This window comes from Lactuca sativa, chromosome 2 (assembly GCF_002870075.4).
Source record: "Lactuca sativa cultivar Salinas chromosome 2, Lsat_Salinas_v11, whole genome shotgun sequence".
Lineage (NCBI taxonomy): Eukaryota > Viridiplantae > Streptophyta > Magnoliopsida > Asterales > Asteraceae > Lactuca > Lactuca sativa.
Genome location: NC_056624.2, coordinates 184,807,183 through 184,824,597, shown reverse-complemented (window position 1 = coordinate 184,824,597; position 17,415 = coordinate 184,807,183). Strand labels below are relative to the sequence as shown.

Genomic DNA, 17,415 nt, shown 5'->3' with positions numbered 1-17,415 from the left:
ACCCCAATATAGTTTCCAATTTCATTTCTTTAGACTCGTGCATTTTTAGGTATTTTATACTTTTAGACACTATAATATCAAATTTTAAACAAAATGACATGACAATTGATTAAACTCTGATAGAACTTATTTTATTTTGGATGTCCTGAGTTTAATACATTTTAAAGAATGTATTGTGGATGCTCTTATTGCTATAATATGTATATTTTTCAAAGTTCAGTTCGAGTAGAAAATAATTTTAAAGTTGAATTCAATAACTAGTTAAAAAAAATAGAAATACAATGCCATAATAAAAAGAAAATTAAAAAGTACATTTCAGTCTTCACAATTTCCTTAGTAGCCCACTTCAGTTGCCAACAAAATTTCAAACTCTCAGCATTATTAAACACGATATCTTCAACTTCTCAAAAAATTAGCAACATCAAATGTTGTAAATGATCACAACTCAAGTCGCTTATATAAATAAACCTATGTCCACCCACAACCAGATTCTATCTTGCATGTAATACTAATTTGTAAAAGAAAACACATGACAATAATAAGCAAGTAAAAACATGTTCAAATACACATCTAAAGAAACGAAAATATGCAATTTAAGTTGATATTTAAAGTCAAACCACAAATGTCTGCAACACAACATCTGAAAATTATATAGATACTCTCAAGTAAAGAAAGTACTACACCTCCCCTCACATGAAACTGGGGTGAACTGGTCCCTTTGAGAGCCCAACACGAACTTCCATTCCATGATGCATGTCCGGGACCCGCATTGTCTCAGTATCATGAACACCTTTAAAAAAAAATCATCAACAAAAACCTTAATACCATTTTTACAGCAAAATTACTGAAATCAGTAAATCATGTAGTTACCTTGGAGGTAATCTTCAACACCAAAATCTTCCAAAGTTCCTGTAATTGACTCTAATCCAAGCATGGAGGATGGTATAAGTCCAGGAGGCCTTTGAAATCTGGAACCACAAAACATTATATAAGGGAAAACTAATAATAATAATTCATTCATCAAAAACATATATACTTCTTGCAAACACACACTCAATCATTAACAATGACATGACATCTTATTTAACTGATAAAAAACTGTTTTTTCTAATTATATTAAAAATGATAGGCAAAATTACCCACAATCAATACAGACTAGTTTATATTAGGCTGCATACTCCAGATTACACAAAAGTCAGTCCAGCAAACATTAAGGGTTGATCTGAATTCTGAAATCTCAAGTATTTCATTTATAGAAGGAAAGAAAGTATGAAACTTAAATAAAAGAAAATAAATAAAAAAAAAATCAGAAATCTACAGACCACAACCAAAACCAGCATCAAAAAGACGAAAGCTAAACAATATAGAAGTTCAAGGTATTTAAATGACATAAAAATGAAACTCTGAGTGCTAAAACCTCTTAAGAAGAAGTTTCAGGAACCTATGCGGAACAAACCTGAAAACTTTGTTACTTTTTATGAAATTATCCTTTTTATAAAAGATTAAGTTCAATAAATCGAATTCTAAAGGCTTAGACCCTCACCAACTTGCAATTCAAAAGAATGTAATTTCAGAGTTTTTTCCATGTAAATATAAAAGTAAACTTAAAGAACTAAGGCAAGAAATTTAATGAAAAATCACCCACAAGTCGATCATGAAGTTCTGGACAAATTTGTATGAAACCCAGAAAAGAAGTCATCAAATCAAAATTGGACAGAATGATAGGTTAACCCATTGTCTGGTAAAAGATCTAGCTGCAACAAACTTTGGCATGTGCCATAGTTACCTTGAATGACCAAGATCCATCATAACATTATGAAAATCGCTATGCCACAAAATCAAGACACAAATTAACCAACTTTTTTGCTATATTGGCCATCTGAAGTTATCTTCCAGGCTAGGTATGAGCATCAGGTAGATGAAAAAGGGATGGCTAGTTTATTCTCTTCATCGTTAAAGTGCTCAAAGCACTGAGCTAAGCCTCTTATATTTATCTCGATTCATTAATTTAAGGGTCTCTAACGGACTAAAAAAACCCACAGATAAGTATAACCCTAGTTTTCTTCAAATTTCAACTGACGAGAATGCATCAGATATCACGAGCAGCATGTTGGTATAGATCGCTATAGGAAAAGAAATTTGAAAATAAACCAGTGAATACCTAGAAAGGATTTTTCGATCGAACTCCTGCTTTAACGGAAAAGCGGAGCCGTAGGTGTTTGCAAGCATTTTCCTCTTCATATCCTCTTCTCTCACGATTGCCTAAGAAATGGAAAATAAAATAAGCATTAGAGATCTTCTCCTAATAGCATTATGTACAATCTAGCAAGATGAAGACTATGTACCGATTGAAAGGCGGATTCGAGGGGATGGGATCCGACGATGTCACTCTTGACACCTTGAAGTCCAAATCGAAGTGCATCGTTCTTTAGACCTCCAATTTCGTGTTCGATTCTCTTTGATGCGTCCATGATTATTGATGTTTTCCTTTGTTCGTTCTTCGTTTCGAAGGAGAACGATGAACCCTGTAAATACCCAAAAGAAAACTTTGCACTCAAGAAACTGAGGGATGAGTATAAATACATTGGGCCTTTAACGATAAAGCCCATTAACATAATGAAATTTTATTCTTTCGGCTCGGCATAATAAATCCAAGGCCTGTAACCCAATAATGTACTATCACTTTCACACCAATTTACAATTACTTAAGCCATTAACTTATCAAGATATCATAGTTCTTAATACCAACTTTATCACAATTATATAGTTTCTAGCCTTAAAAAATGATGGATTCGTCTTTCATTACAATTAACATAAGATTCATGATTTTTAAGTTATAAGAAAATTAGATAATTAAATAATATCAGATGATAGAGCAACAAAATAATAAAATGGAGCTTCTGCAGTGGCGAATCTAGACCAAAAAATCACGTGGTTCCCAAATTAAGTGAAACTAAAAAAAAAATTTCAACAACACTTGTCTGGGATCAGGTCGTGTACCTTAAAAAACTGGACGAATCAGTTCAACTTGTTAAAACCAATCAGACACCACCAAAAATTTTAACAAAATGATTGAAATATAAATGGAAAAACAGTACGTTTTTAATAAAAAACTAGTTGATTATCAGTCTATTGATAAAGCGGTGAACGGAGAGTGAGAGTCTTTAGCATGTGGGCTTCTTTTTATTATAACAATTTATTTATTTACCGATATTTTGAGAGTGCCGATTAAGAGTGGTTAATTTTTTGTTATCAATCCCATAATTTAAAATAACAAATTGATCCTAATAACTTATTTTTTTCTTCTTTTAAAACATTTTTTTAAAAAAACAAACTCAAGGTAGGTCCCTTATTTTTTCTAAGGTAATTCCTAATTTGTCTACAATATATATTGTAAATGAAATTGAAAATTTAGATAGGTTATAGGACCTACCTTGGGCCATACTAGATCCTAAGCTTTTGCATCAATAGTTTCAAAAGCAATGGTTTGTTATAAACCATTCACCAAAGCAATGGTTTGTTATAAACCATTCACCATAAAGAGCATATTTACTTACGGATAAGTTAGATCTAATTAAGTTAAAGAATAATTAAGTCGGACTCAACCTTTTATTAGACAAGTTAGATCTAATTAAGTTAAAGAATAATTAAGTCGGACTCAACCTTTTATTAGACACGATATGATGCATGTCAAAGGTTTCTAATTGTGGTATCAAACAATATGAATCGGACCGAACGAAACCCTTACTAAACCCATTAAGAGGTGCATCAAACAGCCCCCTGCAGTTTCCAAATTGACTTTTAAAAAAGCCTATATTATGATTTTATAATAAATAAGGACCAATTACTTATAAATAAATAAAATATATATAACTTTTAGCAACCGAATCATTATTTAGTGATCAGGTCCGGCATTTGGTTAATATAGACCTTTAGAATTGATGTCAAAAATCATGAGTTAAACCATATAACTAAATTGAATCACACACACAAACAAACAAACAAAGGACCATCTAAACAATCCTTCTATTATTGATTTGATCATGTCATATGTTAATAAGTGTACAAAACAACACCAATCGTTTTCCTAAATACATTAAAAAAAACAAAAATCAAAGAGATAAAACAAAGAACCAAGCTGCTACAACACTATCATCTCTTCGACCTACAACTTCAACTATGAAACAACCCCGAATGCTTCATTTCTTGGACAATTTAAAATTGTCAAGTAACTGTCACCAAAAAATAATACCCTTGAGGGTACTTTCGTCCTTTTGTCTCGTCTCATCAAAGATCAAAGCCATAATATTATATATTTAAGTGGTAACTAAGAGGTCACTGATGAGGTCGTAAATCAAACTTATAAGCCTGGAGCTCCATGGGCGAGATAACGACCCGCCCATCTGTCGGCTGTTCACCATACCCAAGCATCTCAGTATCATCATGCAAAAGATTCAAAGAAGTACCTTTCACATTCAACACATCAAGACCCTGAAACATGTTCAACAGATTCAAATTCGCAATCTCATCATCCACTCTCGAACAATCCGACCTCCCTTTCCAACAATACGATGAATCCCAATGTCTCCTCTGCAAAATCAAAACAGTTCTAGGTTCTTCTAGAACCTGCTGCTGAGTATACTTTAACGGCCGCGGAACCTTAAAACTCACAACATGCAAATCACATGGGAACTGAGCCGTCAAAGGCGAGAAAGACCTCGGGGGCGGTTGGACCGATATTTCTTCCGCTTTCTTCGCAATGAACGCGTGCAACGGGTAGTTCAAGTGGGCCCCAACGCGATGTGAGAAAAGAGACGGACTTACGGGACCCGCGTTTGGAATAAGATCGGGTGTTACAGATACGTTGGATTCGAAAGTGAGATGGAAAATTATATTCATCGGATGGTTATCGGTGACTCCTTGACCGAGTCCACGCCCATCATCGCGTAACAACCGTCGATCTAACATGATCTCGAACCGTCCATTTTTCGGGCTTGCCACACCCAATGACTGCCTCGTGTGCACGGAGAATCGCTGCCCTTCGGATTGCATGAAAGCAAGCGATGGCATTGGGTAGTAATTTCCTTGTATAGGAATCTTGTCATATGTTTCTCTACGGCTCATTTGAAATCCGTTTAAATCTGAATAAAAGATTCTTTTGTTATCGATTTCTGTTTTGTATCTAACAACCAATTCTTTATCATTAAATTCACCCCCGAGAAGCTCCACATGGTATTCTTTTTCAATCAAATGTTCCTGAACTGACCCCTCACAGTTATAAATCCGGGTACTATGGGACACGGGCGATTTCGTCCATGATGTTTTCGGATGCGAAAAAACTTCTTGAACCAGAAACCCCTCGGAAATTACCAATTCGCCCCCAGACTCTGTAATCGGCGAGGCGTCACCGTTCGGTTTGAAAAGGTAGGCCCCACTCTCGGGGCTCGTGTACATCGCCAACTCTTCGTTAACAACATTCTGTGCGCCTTTCATTTCGGTTACTTTCTGTAACAAGCCAAAATTGGAATTAAACGTAAGAGATCGATGCCGGTTTCGAATCTGGACCGAATCGCCCTCCACCTTTGAGCAAGTATAAGGCGCAAGACAAGGGGTAGTGTCGGAAATTGAAGAAATTTTTAATTTTGCTGGTTTGGCCTTCTCGCATCCAACAAAACCATTCGCGATGTAATACGTTTGTAACCCCATGGCAGGAATCGAAGCTTTCCAAAACACTCTATGTCTTCCAGTAAACATTTTGACTTTATTATGCTGCAATTCAGGAGATATTTGACTTTTCACACAAGTCCAATTCGAGTCCAAAATAGTCACATCGGGTCTCTCAACAACAAACATAACAACCTCGTTTCTCGTTTGTTCAAGTGGATTAAAAAGGACCACGGTTTGCACGGTTCCTTGATTAGCACTAACCGGTCGGTGCACCGGTTGGGCATCAAATTTGGACCGGATCAAAGCGGGCTCGAACCGAGACGGGTTTTGATCGTTTTTATCATGATGGATCCCTAAAAGAACCTCAATAGCTTTGGACATGAAGATTTGAAGATCTTGTAAAGAAGTATGCATACGCATACCATAATCTTGAACCACATGATCTTTAGCAGTTCCAGTGACCCCATCATGATGTTGAAATAAAGCTAAGTTTCTTCTTGCAGCTGTTAACTTATGGGTAAAACCAGTAGGTAATTTTTCACATTGAGCCCTTTGACAATACCCTAGTAGAAACACCATAGTCATTTCAGTGGCACGTAAGGTTTGTTCAAGAACACGATCAACCGCTTTAAAAAAAGGGCGTGAAACATAATACCCAGACCAATAATCTTGTTGTCTATCAGCATAAGTAAAGAAATCACCCGATAAAGAAGGAAACCCGGAAATCTGACCCGACCCGATTTCACCGGTTCGTGAGTAATTTATTCTTTCGGATTCTTCACGTAAAGTCCGGAAGTAATCGTCTAAAGTTCCGAATTTAGCCTCAGTGTTTAACTCCGGGCTTGAATTTATGTAATCGAATAACATTTGATAATTACGAAACTGGGCTTCTGCTTCATCGATGCTGATGTAGCGGAAATCATCTCCAAGAGGGACAAGAAGGGTATTTGTCCGGTAGAGAGTTGACTTTTTCTTGTATTGGTCAAGAAGTGTAAGGGCTCTTTCCTTCATGTTTTCTTGGGTTGTTTCTTCCGGATGTTTCCCCCAGGGGCATCGCTCGTACATGAACCCGTGCATTCTTGCAAAGTCAAACTGGCAACATATTGCGGGCTCGGGCCCGCAAGTGTGTGGGACATCATAGGAGTAAAAGGGCATCATGTGAACAAAAATATCGGTTGTTTCATCTGTGTCCCAATTCTGTCTCCATATGTATTCAAGATTTTTATGTAAAGCCAGTTCTTTTTTGAGTTCATAATGAGTTCTTTGTATAAGCATGTTTTCAAAGCCCATTCGCCGAAGAAGATAAGCCATGGTGGATGAATAGCCGAATGGATCGATTGCCCATGCATTTTTTGGGATTATGCCAACAGTTTCATTTAACCACATGTTTCCCTCCATCATCTGATAAAATTGAAATGAAAAGATATCATGTAACATGAATGGATGCTTTAACCAGGTAACAATCTATATTGAGATGAATCAGTGATAAAAGATACCTGTTCGATGATGGCAAAATAATGTGAATTGGCCTGCAAGAGTCATTCAAAAATGGAGTTCAGTAAGGCTAAAGGCAAAATGAAAGTAGCCATGTCTTTGATGAAGGCAAAATTTAGCTACTTTATGTTTGAAGGCAAAAAACCATAGGAGCAAACTAAATGGAAGCAAGTGATAGAGTGAAGAGTTCTTTAGCTTGTTGAATCGACATTACCTCATCATTCATCACCCAACCTCCTCCAACAATTTCTAACTGCCCATTTTGCAGTAACTTGATCAAAGATTCTCTTTTAGCATCTGATGCATCCCTCCACCATCTCTCTAGGTAGGACATCTCTTCCCAGATAAACTTCCTCCGTTCATCCTAAATTTACCATAGCAAATCCATCCATTCGAAACGTTTCCATCGCATAAATAGATCAAGAATTAGCAGATCGAACATAAAAACAACAAGTTAACAATGAAATTTAGTTCGTACCTTAGAAAGAGTTTCGATAATTGTGTCGAGAATATGCCTAGACTGGCGATCATAGTACTCATCAACAGTAAGCTTCCAACCAGGATCATTATGTGAATGGGGTACAACAAATACTTTCAATTTCTCGTTGTTCCATTCGTCCCCTTTATAAGAAACCCTCCACCCCTGCGTCCAGGGTCCACCATCTTCGTCCTTGAATTCGATCTTATCATACAAATCCTTGGTGGTTAAATCAACAGAAGCAGCTCCTAAAGATAGATTAGAGTGATTCGACGATACATGCCCGGACGAAGAAGATTTAGATTTCCGATAAACTGGCTTACGTACCCTAAAGGCACGCGAATTGCCGATACGAAATTGCGAGGAGATAGGTTTTGGAACGCCGTAAAGGTAAACAACGAAAAAAAAGAAGAAGATAGATACGGCGAGTCCGATGGTAAAGAAATTGGCGAATAAGAAGTCTTTGACGGCAGCGCGTTTGCGAGATTTACGAATGTGTTTACCGGATTTGGTGGTTGATGATGTGAATGGGAGGAGAGAGCGGGTCCAACCGCCGCCAATTCCACGACGGACGTTGGAGTTGCCGGCGTGAGAAGAGGAGAAGGCCATGAGGAGGAGGATGAGATCGGCGGAGTAGCCGAAAGAGACGGTCCACTCAGTCGGGGCTTTGAGTCAATACAAGACCGTCTTAGACATCGGTTTTCGTTTAGCCATCAACTACTGGACGCAAAGGCCATGAAGTCGTCGTTTCTTCGTCAATTGCTCTTACGCAGTTTTATCATCAATTGAATCATAGGTTGTAACAAAATATCGCTACACATAATGTAATTTTGTTGTTCTAAATTGTAATTCTTAAGTACTTGTTCGGCTTCGCTTTTAAAAGCTCTTAAAGTTCTTTTTCAAAAAGTTATAAAAAATCAGGATTTCTTGACTTTTTCAAAAAGTTGTTTTTTCTTGTATTAAATATCATTCGATGCCTTGTTTTATACTAACTACAATATTCCATTTTTCACTCAAATATTCATCATATTTGTGAAAATGGTTTCCCCTCCTAATCCAAAAACTCCAAGAACTAGCAAGAAAAATACTCAAAACACTACTTCAATCTCACCTTTATCACTTACTTTCATCCAAAATCAAAGTGATCGCCCTATTTATTCACCTCCAACTTACCATTTTGCCTTGTTTTGAATCGTTTCCTAAATTGGGGCTGTCACCAAAAGATCAGTTATCATAAGGCTTTGGGCGTTTGGGAAAAGGGGGTGTAGACCCCCTCCCCCCCCCCCCCCCCTTGGATGTGGATAATGTAGATTAGGTTGTCCGAGAGTTCGGTTTGTGTTCTGGAGCCCAGGGGTATAACCATAAAGTGATGGTTCGGGCCTTTTATGAATTTTAGATTTAAGTTTAGGAAGTTTTAAGGCAAAGGAGAGTTGATAGGTTTGTAGAGCTTCTCATTACCATTTTGTGGATATAACAATCATCGTAATCGGACTTAAAACGAAGAAGTTATGGCCTACGGAAGTTTGGTGGTGTTAGGGTTAAGCCTAGTATGTTGGGCGTACAGGGAATACGTGGGGCATACTAGGATGGATGATCATGGATGGCTTTTAGAGTACGTTGGGTGTACCAGGAGTATACAGGGCGTACTCCAGTCAGGTGCAAACCCTAATTTAGGGTCTTGGACCTTATTTAAAGGCCTTAACTTATGTCCAAACCCTTTTATATTCAACCTCCATCAACCTTAACCCTAAAATCGAAACCTTAGCCTTCATTTGAGCATTGTAACACCCTGTTTATTTAAATAAATAAATAAATAAACGAATAAATAAATAATAATGGTCGTAAAACCTCGAGATGTATTTTATATTATTTTAATTTAGCTCTAAGGTGATAATAAGTTGATAGGAGTGGTTGTATCGGGACTCGAATGTATTAAAATCTAGAAATGGGGATTAAAATGTAACTTCCGGACCAATTATGAATTGAATATTAAATGCAGGGGGTTATTTTGTAATTTTTGACCTAACCTGAAATAAATCTAAGAGGGAGGGACTGGAAGTGAAAATCGGCAGAAGTTTGATTAGAAACGGGTTAAGACCCGTCACCCTCTCCATGTTTCTTCATTTAAGCCGCATCCTCTAAACCCTAACCCTAAAATGACCTTGCATCCGCCACCTTTGTTCCTCCACCCCTCTAGCCGTCACTACCACCTGCATTGAATTCGTAACCACCGAGTCAACATCACCATCGTTGTTGCTGACGTAAGCGGAGATCGACGAATCTATGTCGTGGCTGTGAGAAGTCGGTGGAGCAGAATTTGTAGCCGCTTCTTGGCCATTGGGCGTCGTCGCCACTGAGCCACTACCGGAGACGTGAGTGCAGCTTGCAAGACCACTGGAGGCCGACGAACGGAACCAGTTCGCTGCTGGGTGGTCGTAAGCGATCGGGAATCTCTGGGTAAGACTATCTACCACCGTTCTTTCTTCTCATTCGCTCTTCTCGATGAATGGAAGTTGGGAGCGTGGATTTCTACCACCGGTGGCCTTGTGGCGGTTGTTCCTGTTTGTTCCAACCTCCTCAACCACCTAGTCGGTTGTTGGGAGCTGTTGTCTCTTCTGTTGCCACCAGCCACCATGAGGAGGTGGTTGTGTGTGTGAATTGCGGTGTGTATGACTATATGTTGGAAAGTTAATGTTGTGTAAATAATTGCTTAGCCAGGAAACGAAAGAAACCCATCACCGCCACCTGTTGCCGCCGCTCCACCATTGTTAACCACCATTTCGGGTGTTTGTAGGCTTTCGGGTGCGTTTGGATGGATATTTGGAGTGCCTTGTGGGTTGTATTGACCGGAGATCATAACCGCCATCACCGTGAGGTGGTGGCTGCTGCCATTCGCCACTGTCGGCCGCCACTAGGTTGTTATGTATATGTGGTTGTGTTAGTGTGTGTGTGTGTGTGTGATTATTTGGGGTTTTAGCATTGTAAAATGTAACAAAAAGAAGAGTAATGAAAAGAAAATGGAAAACCACCACCTTAGGGTGGTGGGTGCCGCCACCGGCTGCCGTGTCGGGTGGCGGTGTGCTTGCTTTGTGAGTTTGATTCGTTTAGAGTGCTTGTAAACCCTAATAGGCCTTGTAAGCTCAAATGGGCCCAATAAAGCTTAATGGACTCTAATGGGCTTAATGAAAACCCTAATGGGCTTTAATATTATTATAGTGGGCTTGATAGGGCCAATAAAGCCCTAATTGACCTAAAAGCCCAACAAATTAATAAATGGACTAGTATTTGGGTTGGAAACCCTGATGACGATAAAACCTTGATTTTTATAATTAATCGGGACACGCACGGGAATTATTTAATAACTGGAGATATTAAATAATAACCATTGGCAAAAACTAATGTAAGCAATATTGGACTTAATGGATTAAGTCCTTAGTGGATTGAGTCCTTAATGGGTTAAGTAGGAAACTTAACCCTAATCGGCATTTTATGAGAAACCTTAACTTTACTTGGGTTTATTGTTGGGCCTTTCTTTTGGGCCTTGATGATTGGATTATTAATGGGCCATCCAAGAATAATCATGTGGACTGAAATAATTTAATGGGCCTAGGGCAAGGCCCATGTAAAAGGTTGGGCCCAATTTGGAAAATTGGGCCATAGTTAGGCCTTAATGATTATATGATATTGGGCCTTAGAATAAGACCATGTATAGGCCTGGGCCCAATTTGGAATATTGGGCCATATGTTGGGCTTTGATTCCTAGTTGACTTTAGGCCTATGGATTGGGCCTTGGGCTTGATTACGCCAAGCTTGGGGTAATGTAGTAATTATCCAAGTATGTGTTATGGTTATGTAGTGGAACCCAGTTATTAATTGGGTGTTATTTTGGTATTGACAGTTCGGGAATCTGTCATCCAGCAGCTGGGGTTGAGTCTGCGGGACTTCAGCAATGTGGGATTGTGTTTACGAGACTTCAGCAGTGTGAGGTGAGTTACCTTCCAGTAGGGGTGGGTCTAAGGCCACACTGCCTGCCCACCAACAGGGGTAGTTGGTAGATAATTGTCTTTGTGATAATTATCTTGGTATGTTTATGTGATATGCTCACGAGACATGCTTATGTGATGTGCTTATGAGATATGTTTATGTGATATGTGTATGTGATATGCTATGTGTGTTAGTGGTAGTAGCAGGGAATAGTTTTTCCCTGACTCGGTCGATAGGATCGAAGGGTAGGTCAGTACCCCAGAACTGCCTGAATGTATGATTATCTCATGATATTATATGATAGTGGTAGGGGGTTAAATAGTCCCTGGTTACCGGTTGAAAGATACCGATGGCGGATACCGGTTGAAAGATATCGATGACAAATATCAGCTGAAAGATACCAATGACAGTTACCGGTTGAAAGATACCGAAGGGGTATACAAAACCCATGTAATGCTTATCTGTATGCTTATGATATGTTAGTATGTGATCAGTATGTTTATGATATGTTAGTGTGTGATCAACATGCTTATGATGTTAGTACGTGATTAGTATGTTTATGACACATTATTATGTGATAGTGGTAGGGGTGAAATAGTCCCCGGTTACCAGTTGGAAGATACCGATGGTATATGTGGTATGTGGTATGATGGGGGAACTCACTAAGCTTCGTGCTTACGGTTTATAATTTTGGTTTCAGGTACTTTGTTTCAAAGGAAAGGAGCCGGCTTGGTCGCAGCGCATCACACTATGTTTTCCGCACACGAGATCCTTGGGATTATACTCTGATATGGTTTCATAATATTATATTTTGATTATTCACACTTTGGTTTTATGTAATAACCTAATTAAAAATGAAATTTTTGGCCTTGAATTTTGGGATGTTTCAAGCATTCTTAGGACTTTAAGTGATTTGGAGTGCTTTTGGTACACATTGAAGAGGAATGGGCTCACTGGAGAAATGTTGGTTAACTTGGAACTTGTGGATCCAGACTTTGTGCATCTTCATCTATCTTCTGGAGGTATAATGTAACGCCCATAGATCCGAGCTAGTCAATTTAGAGATAATAAGGGTCGAAAACGACTTCTCGACAAAAGATTAATTAGAATAAATAATCTTAACCAAGTTGTAGTACATGTTACAAGGGTTCCGTACATATAAAAGAACGCTGAAATCCGAGTTATAACGAAGAAGTTATGACCCATCAAAGTTTTGTGATGAAACCGGCACGATACCGCGAAGCGTAAATAGTAATTTTACGATAAAGTGAGTTTTAGCCTTAGCGATCTAAACGAAAGTAGTAGAAAACGTTAAACCGAGAGCGTCGATAAAAAGAACGTCCAAATCTGACTTCGTATGAGGATGTTATGATTTTTCAAAGTTTCGGCCTAGCAGTGTACAGCCCGGAGTTTGAATATTAGACCGAGCAGTTTTTAGCCGACACAACCTAAACGAGAATCGAAGATTTCATTATTTCTAGCATAACGATAAAAAGACAGACGAAAACGAACGTCGGACGAAGAAGTTATGAATTTTTAACGGACCGATCACGTCCCAGCCTGTTAAAAATATAACTTTTAAAATAACGTCAAAATTAGTCGACGGAGTCTAAACGAAAGTTGTAGAGTGCGTTCCCGCATACGCGTGGATATAAAGAACGTCGAAAACGAAACTCGTATGCGAAAGTTATGATTTTTAGAAGTCGGGAAAGAAAAATGCGAAACTACGAGGGGGGTGATGACGTGGCTCAATCAGGGTCGTCTCTTGCTGATCACAGTCTGGTCTTCGGATTCGGACACGTTGCCTCGCTTCGCCCTACGCCCCACGTCCAAGGTTGGTATGTCCAGCGTACCTTCGAACCTTATCCTCTTCCGAGTGCGAGCCAGTTGTACGCGAGTTGGAGCCTTATCCGAGCTACACCCAGCGTAGCTGAATCCGACGCCCAACGTAAATCCGAGATCAGACGCCTATAAAAGGCATGCGAAGGGTTCCGAGTTTTTCACACATTTTCACACCAATTCTCTTTCTCTCTCTAAGACCCCAAACCACACCTAAACCCTAGGAAAAACCCCTAGCACCCAAAGGTAGCCCCGAGGCTCCCGGAGTCCCAAGAAAAAGGGTCTTTCGGTTTCGAAACGCTGCTCCAAGCGAAGCCCGGTTTTCTTTAAAACCCGCTGTAAGTGAGCTACGCCTATGCAATTTTCAATATAGCTTTCAAATAATTATAGTAATGTTATTAGGTCCTTAAAATAATTATTTGGGCTATTATTATGAGTTATATAGAGTGTTGTTTAACGCTTATATAATAATAATAATAGCTAGACTATTAATTAGTCGCGGTTAACATTAGACTAAACCCTAGTGGTATTAATACTAGGTTTTGTCGAGGGAAATTGTTTAAAGAGTAAAGAAGTACTGTCCGAGGACCAAGTCACCACCGTATCAGGTGAGTGCATAGTTACTTTCAGCTTACACATAGATATGAAGTATTCTATATAAATTACGTGTTGTGTGTGCATATTATATGTATACTTGCTATCTATGTTGGATGAACAATTTTATACATGTTTTAAATGATTTAAACTGTATATGTACTTTATATCTACGATAATGTTGGGGAAAACATGGGTAGATGAAATATGAGTTGGATGATGAGTTGAGAGGTGTTATAGACCACGAGGTGAGGGTGAGAGGTGGACGATGTGAGAAGCCTTTCCCAAATGATGGCCCCGTCATTCAGCAGAGTATGGATGACAACCACAGACTATTCTAGACAGTCCAGTGGAACACTAGCAGGCTCGCAACCTGTAGGTGTTGTGAACGATGTGTTCACCCGGTGTACTCTAAACCCTGACGTCCATGAAGACTTGGTGCTTAAACCTTGATGATCATGCAGACTTGATGCCTAAACCTTGGTGATCATGCAGACTTTATACCTAAACCTTGGTGATCATGAAGACTTGATGCCTAAACCATGGGTTATTGTTATTTGTATGTTAGTTGTGTGTGTGACTCTTGTATGTGTTGTATGTATGTCGAGCGGGGCCTGATGAGTGTAGTGGGCGGGGCCCATCGCATGTTACTGACAGATTTGTACCGCATGGAGCCCGATGAATATCGGGCGAGGCCCGATGGATGTATGTATGTATGATATGTGGTATTTTGGGGAACTCACTAAGCTTTGTGCTTACGATTTTATGGTTATGGTTTCAGGTACTTCCGGTTCGAAAGGGAAGAGTCTAGCTTGATCGCAGTGCATCCACCCATGTTTCCACAACTTGATGATTTTGGGATTGTACTATGATGACTGTTTTATTATGATATATTTTTGAATGTTTGGAAAAAGATAATTGGTGTTTCTGGTTAAACTAAAAGTGAAATTTTTACCTTATAATTTTTGGGATGTTTCATTTATCCTAGTGCATACTACCCATATCCTATCCATATCCAACCATAATTGCAATCTCAATTTCAATCTCAATCTCAACCTCAATTTCAATTATAATATTAAGTGTAATCCCAACCGGAAAATGAGCATAACCTATTTGACATTGTTCTCGCCTAGCAATTCCAATTCCAATGCCAAACCCAATTCCAAAACTCTCTCTCAACCTGAAGTCGTACCCGAAACGGATTCTATGCTTGAACAGATTCCACGTCAATCGGAAACCAAAAAAAATAAGGAAATGCATTTCCAAGAATTGGACATCGAAGGAAGAAGCGGCGTTGGCTCGTGCGTGGGTAGATGTTTCGGAAGACCCAGAAAAAACCAAGATGCGCCAACTTTTTTCCGGAAAGTTACTAGGCGTTTTCTCTTGGAAATGAAGCTTGGAGACAACAAAAAAAAATCAAATTTACTTGAGTGTGACGTGTCAATTGCAAAGTGGTGCAAACGATTAAACAATCTTGCAAAAAGTTTTACCACTTTACCGCAGTGATAAGGGGGCACCTTTCAAATTTATTCATGTTTGGAATATTGTGAAGGAGTGGAAAAAAGTGGAAAGATATCAAAACTTTGGAATCATTTATGGGTAGTTGTTTTAAAAGAACCAAAACATATGAAACCATTCACAGTCAATTTTCGGATGCGCATGTCAAGATTGACCTCAACAAAGATGAGCCTATTAAGGTTCCAAGAGCTAGTTTTCTCATGGGAAGAGACCAAGCAAAACGAAAGGGCAAAGGGTCCGCAAGTAGTTCGAGTGACATTGAGAAAATGACAAGCAAAATGGACGAGTTGAAAGCTACTTTGGAGCAATACTCAAGTGTCGCGAAAGATAAGGAAAAATCTCATGACATTGCTATTTAACGAAAAATATCAGCCATCTTATCGGATGTGAAAGAGAATCGACATTAAAGGATAAAGACGAGATTGCAAAAAATACATATAATATTTAGGTTTATTTATGTTTCGTGGTTTTAGTTCCTATGTTTCGTATTTTTAATTTCTATGTTGTATTTTTTTAGTGTGTTGTAATTTCCTTTCAAATTAATGAAATTTAAGTTTTATAAAAAGAATTTGTTTAAACTGATTATTTTTTATATAAATTAATTTAAGTTAAAAAAAAATAGCATGACAAAAGTGGCAAGTCACGCCATCTAAATGACAAACTTGTGAAGAAGTGTGGTAAATCCTACGTGGCGCTTATGTGACAACTAAATGGATGTGGCAAAAGTGACACCAATCCTTCTAGCCTAAAAACTAGGGGTGACAATTTATGACACGACACGACAAAAATACACGACACGAAACGAAATTTGGACGCAATTGAAATTTGAATTCGTGTTCGTGTTCGTGTTAACTGTAAAAAACACGATGTCGTGTTGTGTTCGTGTTCAAAATTTGACACGAAATTGACACGGTTTAGTAGTTATTTATCGTGTTTTTCATGTTTGTTGTGTTATATTTAATAAAATATTCATTAAATAAACTAGTTTTTAGTATATATTATATTTTTCGTGTCGTGTCGTGTTGTCGTTTTTTAATTTGTCCGTTTTCGTATTAGTTAAAAAAACACGACATCGTGTCGTGTCGTGTTCGTGTTATATAAAATTTTGTCGTGTCGTGTCAGACAGAAACACGAAACGATAACACGATTTGTCACCCCTACTAAAAACCAAATTCGTAGGGTCTTTGACTCTTAGTGACCGACAAAATGCTCAAAACTACATTTTTTTAGAATAATTTTGCAGTGTGGTTTGTATGAGTCAGTACAATTCGATGTAGCTATTGGCCAAAACCATATTGCAAACCACAAATGCGTTTATTTCGTTTTCAAAACTGATTGGTAGAGGTATTTTTGCAGTGCGGTTATGCAATTATTTTTACGATGCGGTTTTTTATTTGTGGTTTGGTTATTAATCGCATGGATTTTGTACGGGTTTTTTTGTGTGGTTAATTTGTAGTGCTTTTAACCACAGTTAAATATTTCAGATTTTTCATAACTCGTTTGGATAATTGAGACTTTTTTAGCAGTTTTAAAAGTTCAAATCATTGTTTGTGATAACTAAAAAAACATAAGGTATAAGATAAATAAAAAAACACACCTATTTAATTTTCTTACAAATAACACATTAGTAATTATTTAAATAAATAATTAAATACTATATATAATAGTTGCGGTTGGGTTTAGTTTCGGTTTTCGGCGTGGTTCGGTTTTTTTTGGTTTATGAAAAACTAAAAACAACACTGCATCTAAAAAATTTAGTTTTTGAAAAACTTAAAACTGCACTATCGGTTTTCGTTGTAGTTTCGATTTATCGATTTCTATATTTGCAGCTCGGTTTTTAC

The 17,415-nt window shown here is 38.1% G+C and overlaps 2 protein-coding genes across 2 annotated transcripts; both read right to left on the bottom strand.

The window, feature by feature from the left end:
• Positions 1-512: 512 nt before the first annotated feature.
• LOC111891926 (cyclin-B1-2) lies at positions 513-2,551 on the bottom strand. Its single transcript, XM_023887991.3, has 4 exons — positions 2,346-2,551; positions 2,162-2,262; positions 871-968; positions 513-790 (listed from the first exon to the last, which is right to left on the bottom strand). The coding sequence occupies exons 1-4, from the start codon at positions 2,469-2,471 to the stop codon at positions 690-692; spliced, it is 426 nt and encodes a 141-aa protein (XP_023743759.1). The 5' UTR covers positions 2,472-2,551; the 3' UTR covers positions 513-689.
• Positions 2,552-4,007: 1,456 nt separating this feature from the next.
• LOC111891915 (alpha-mannosidase 2) lies at positions 4,008-8,457 on the bottom strand. The gene is made up of 4 exons (XM_023887975.3): positions 7,640-8,457; positions 7,376-7,525; positions 7,164-7,196; positions 4,008-7,068 (listed from the first exon to the last, which is right to left on the bottom strand). Exons 1-4 carry the CDS (start codon positions 8,246-8,248, stop codon positions 4,336-4,338), a joined length of 3,525 nt encoding a protein of 1,174 aa, XP_023743743.1. The 5' UTR covers positions 8,249-8,457; the 3' UTR covers positions 4,008-4,335.
• Positions 8,458-17,415: the final 8,958 nt, after the last annotated feature.

Bases quoted from the DNA above. Each gene is read 5' to 3' on its own strand.
- LOC111891915 (XM_023887975.3), bottom strand. From the start codon at position 8,248: ATGGCCTTCTCCTCTTCTCACGCCGGCAACTCCAACGTCCGTCGTGGA. The intron at 7,197-7,375 runs GTAATGTCGATT...TGACTCTTGCAG, and splicing joins GTTGGGTGATGAATGATGAG to GCCAATTCACATTATTTTGC. The intron at 7,069-7,163 runs GTATCTTTTATC...CAATTTTATCAG, and splicing joins ATTTTGCCATCATCGAACAG to ATGATGGAGGGAAACATGTG.
- LOC111891926 (XM_023887991.3), bottom strand. From the start codon at position 2,471: ATGGACGCATCAAAGAGAATCGAACACGAAATTGGAGGTCTAAAGAAC. The intron at 2,263-2,345 runs GTACATAGTCTT...TCCATTTCTTAG, and splicing joins TCGAATCCGCCTTTCAATCG to GCAATCGTGAGAGAAGAGGA. The intron at 791-870 runs GTAACTACATGA...TTTTTTTTAAAG, and splicing joins TGTTGAAGATTACCTCCAAG to GTGTTCATGATACTGAGACA.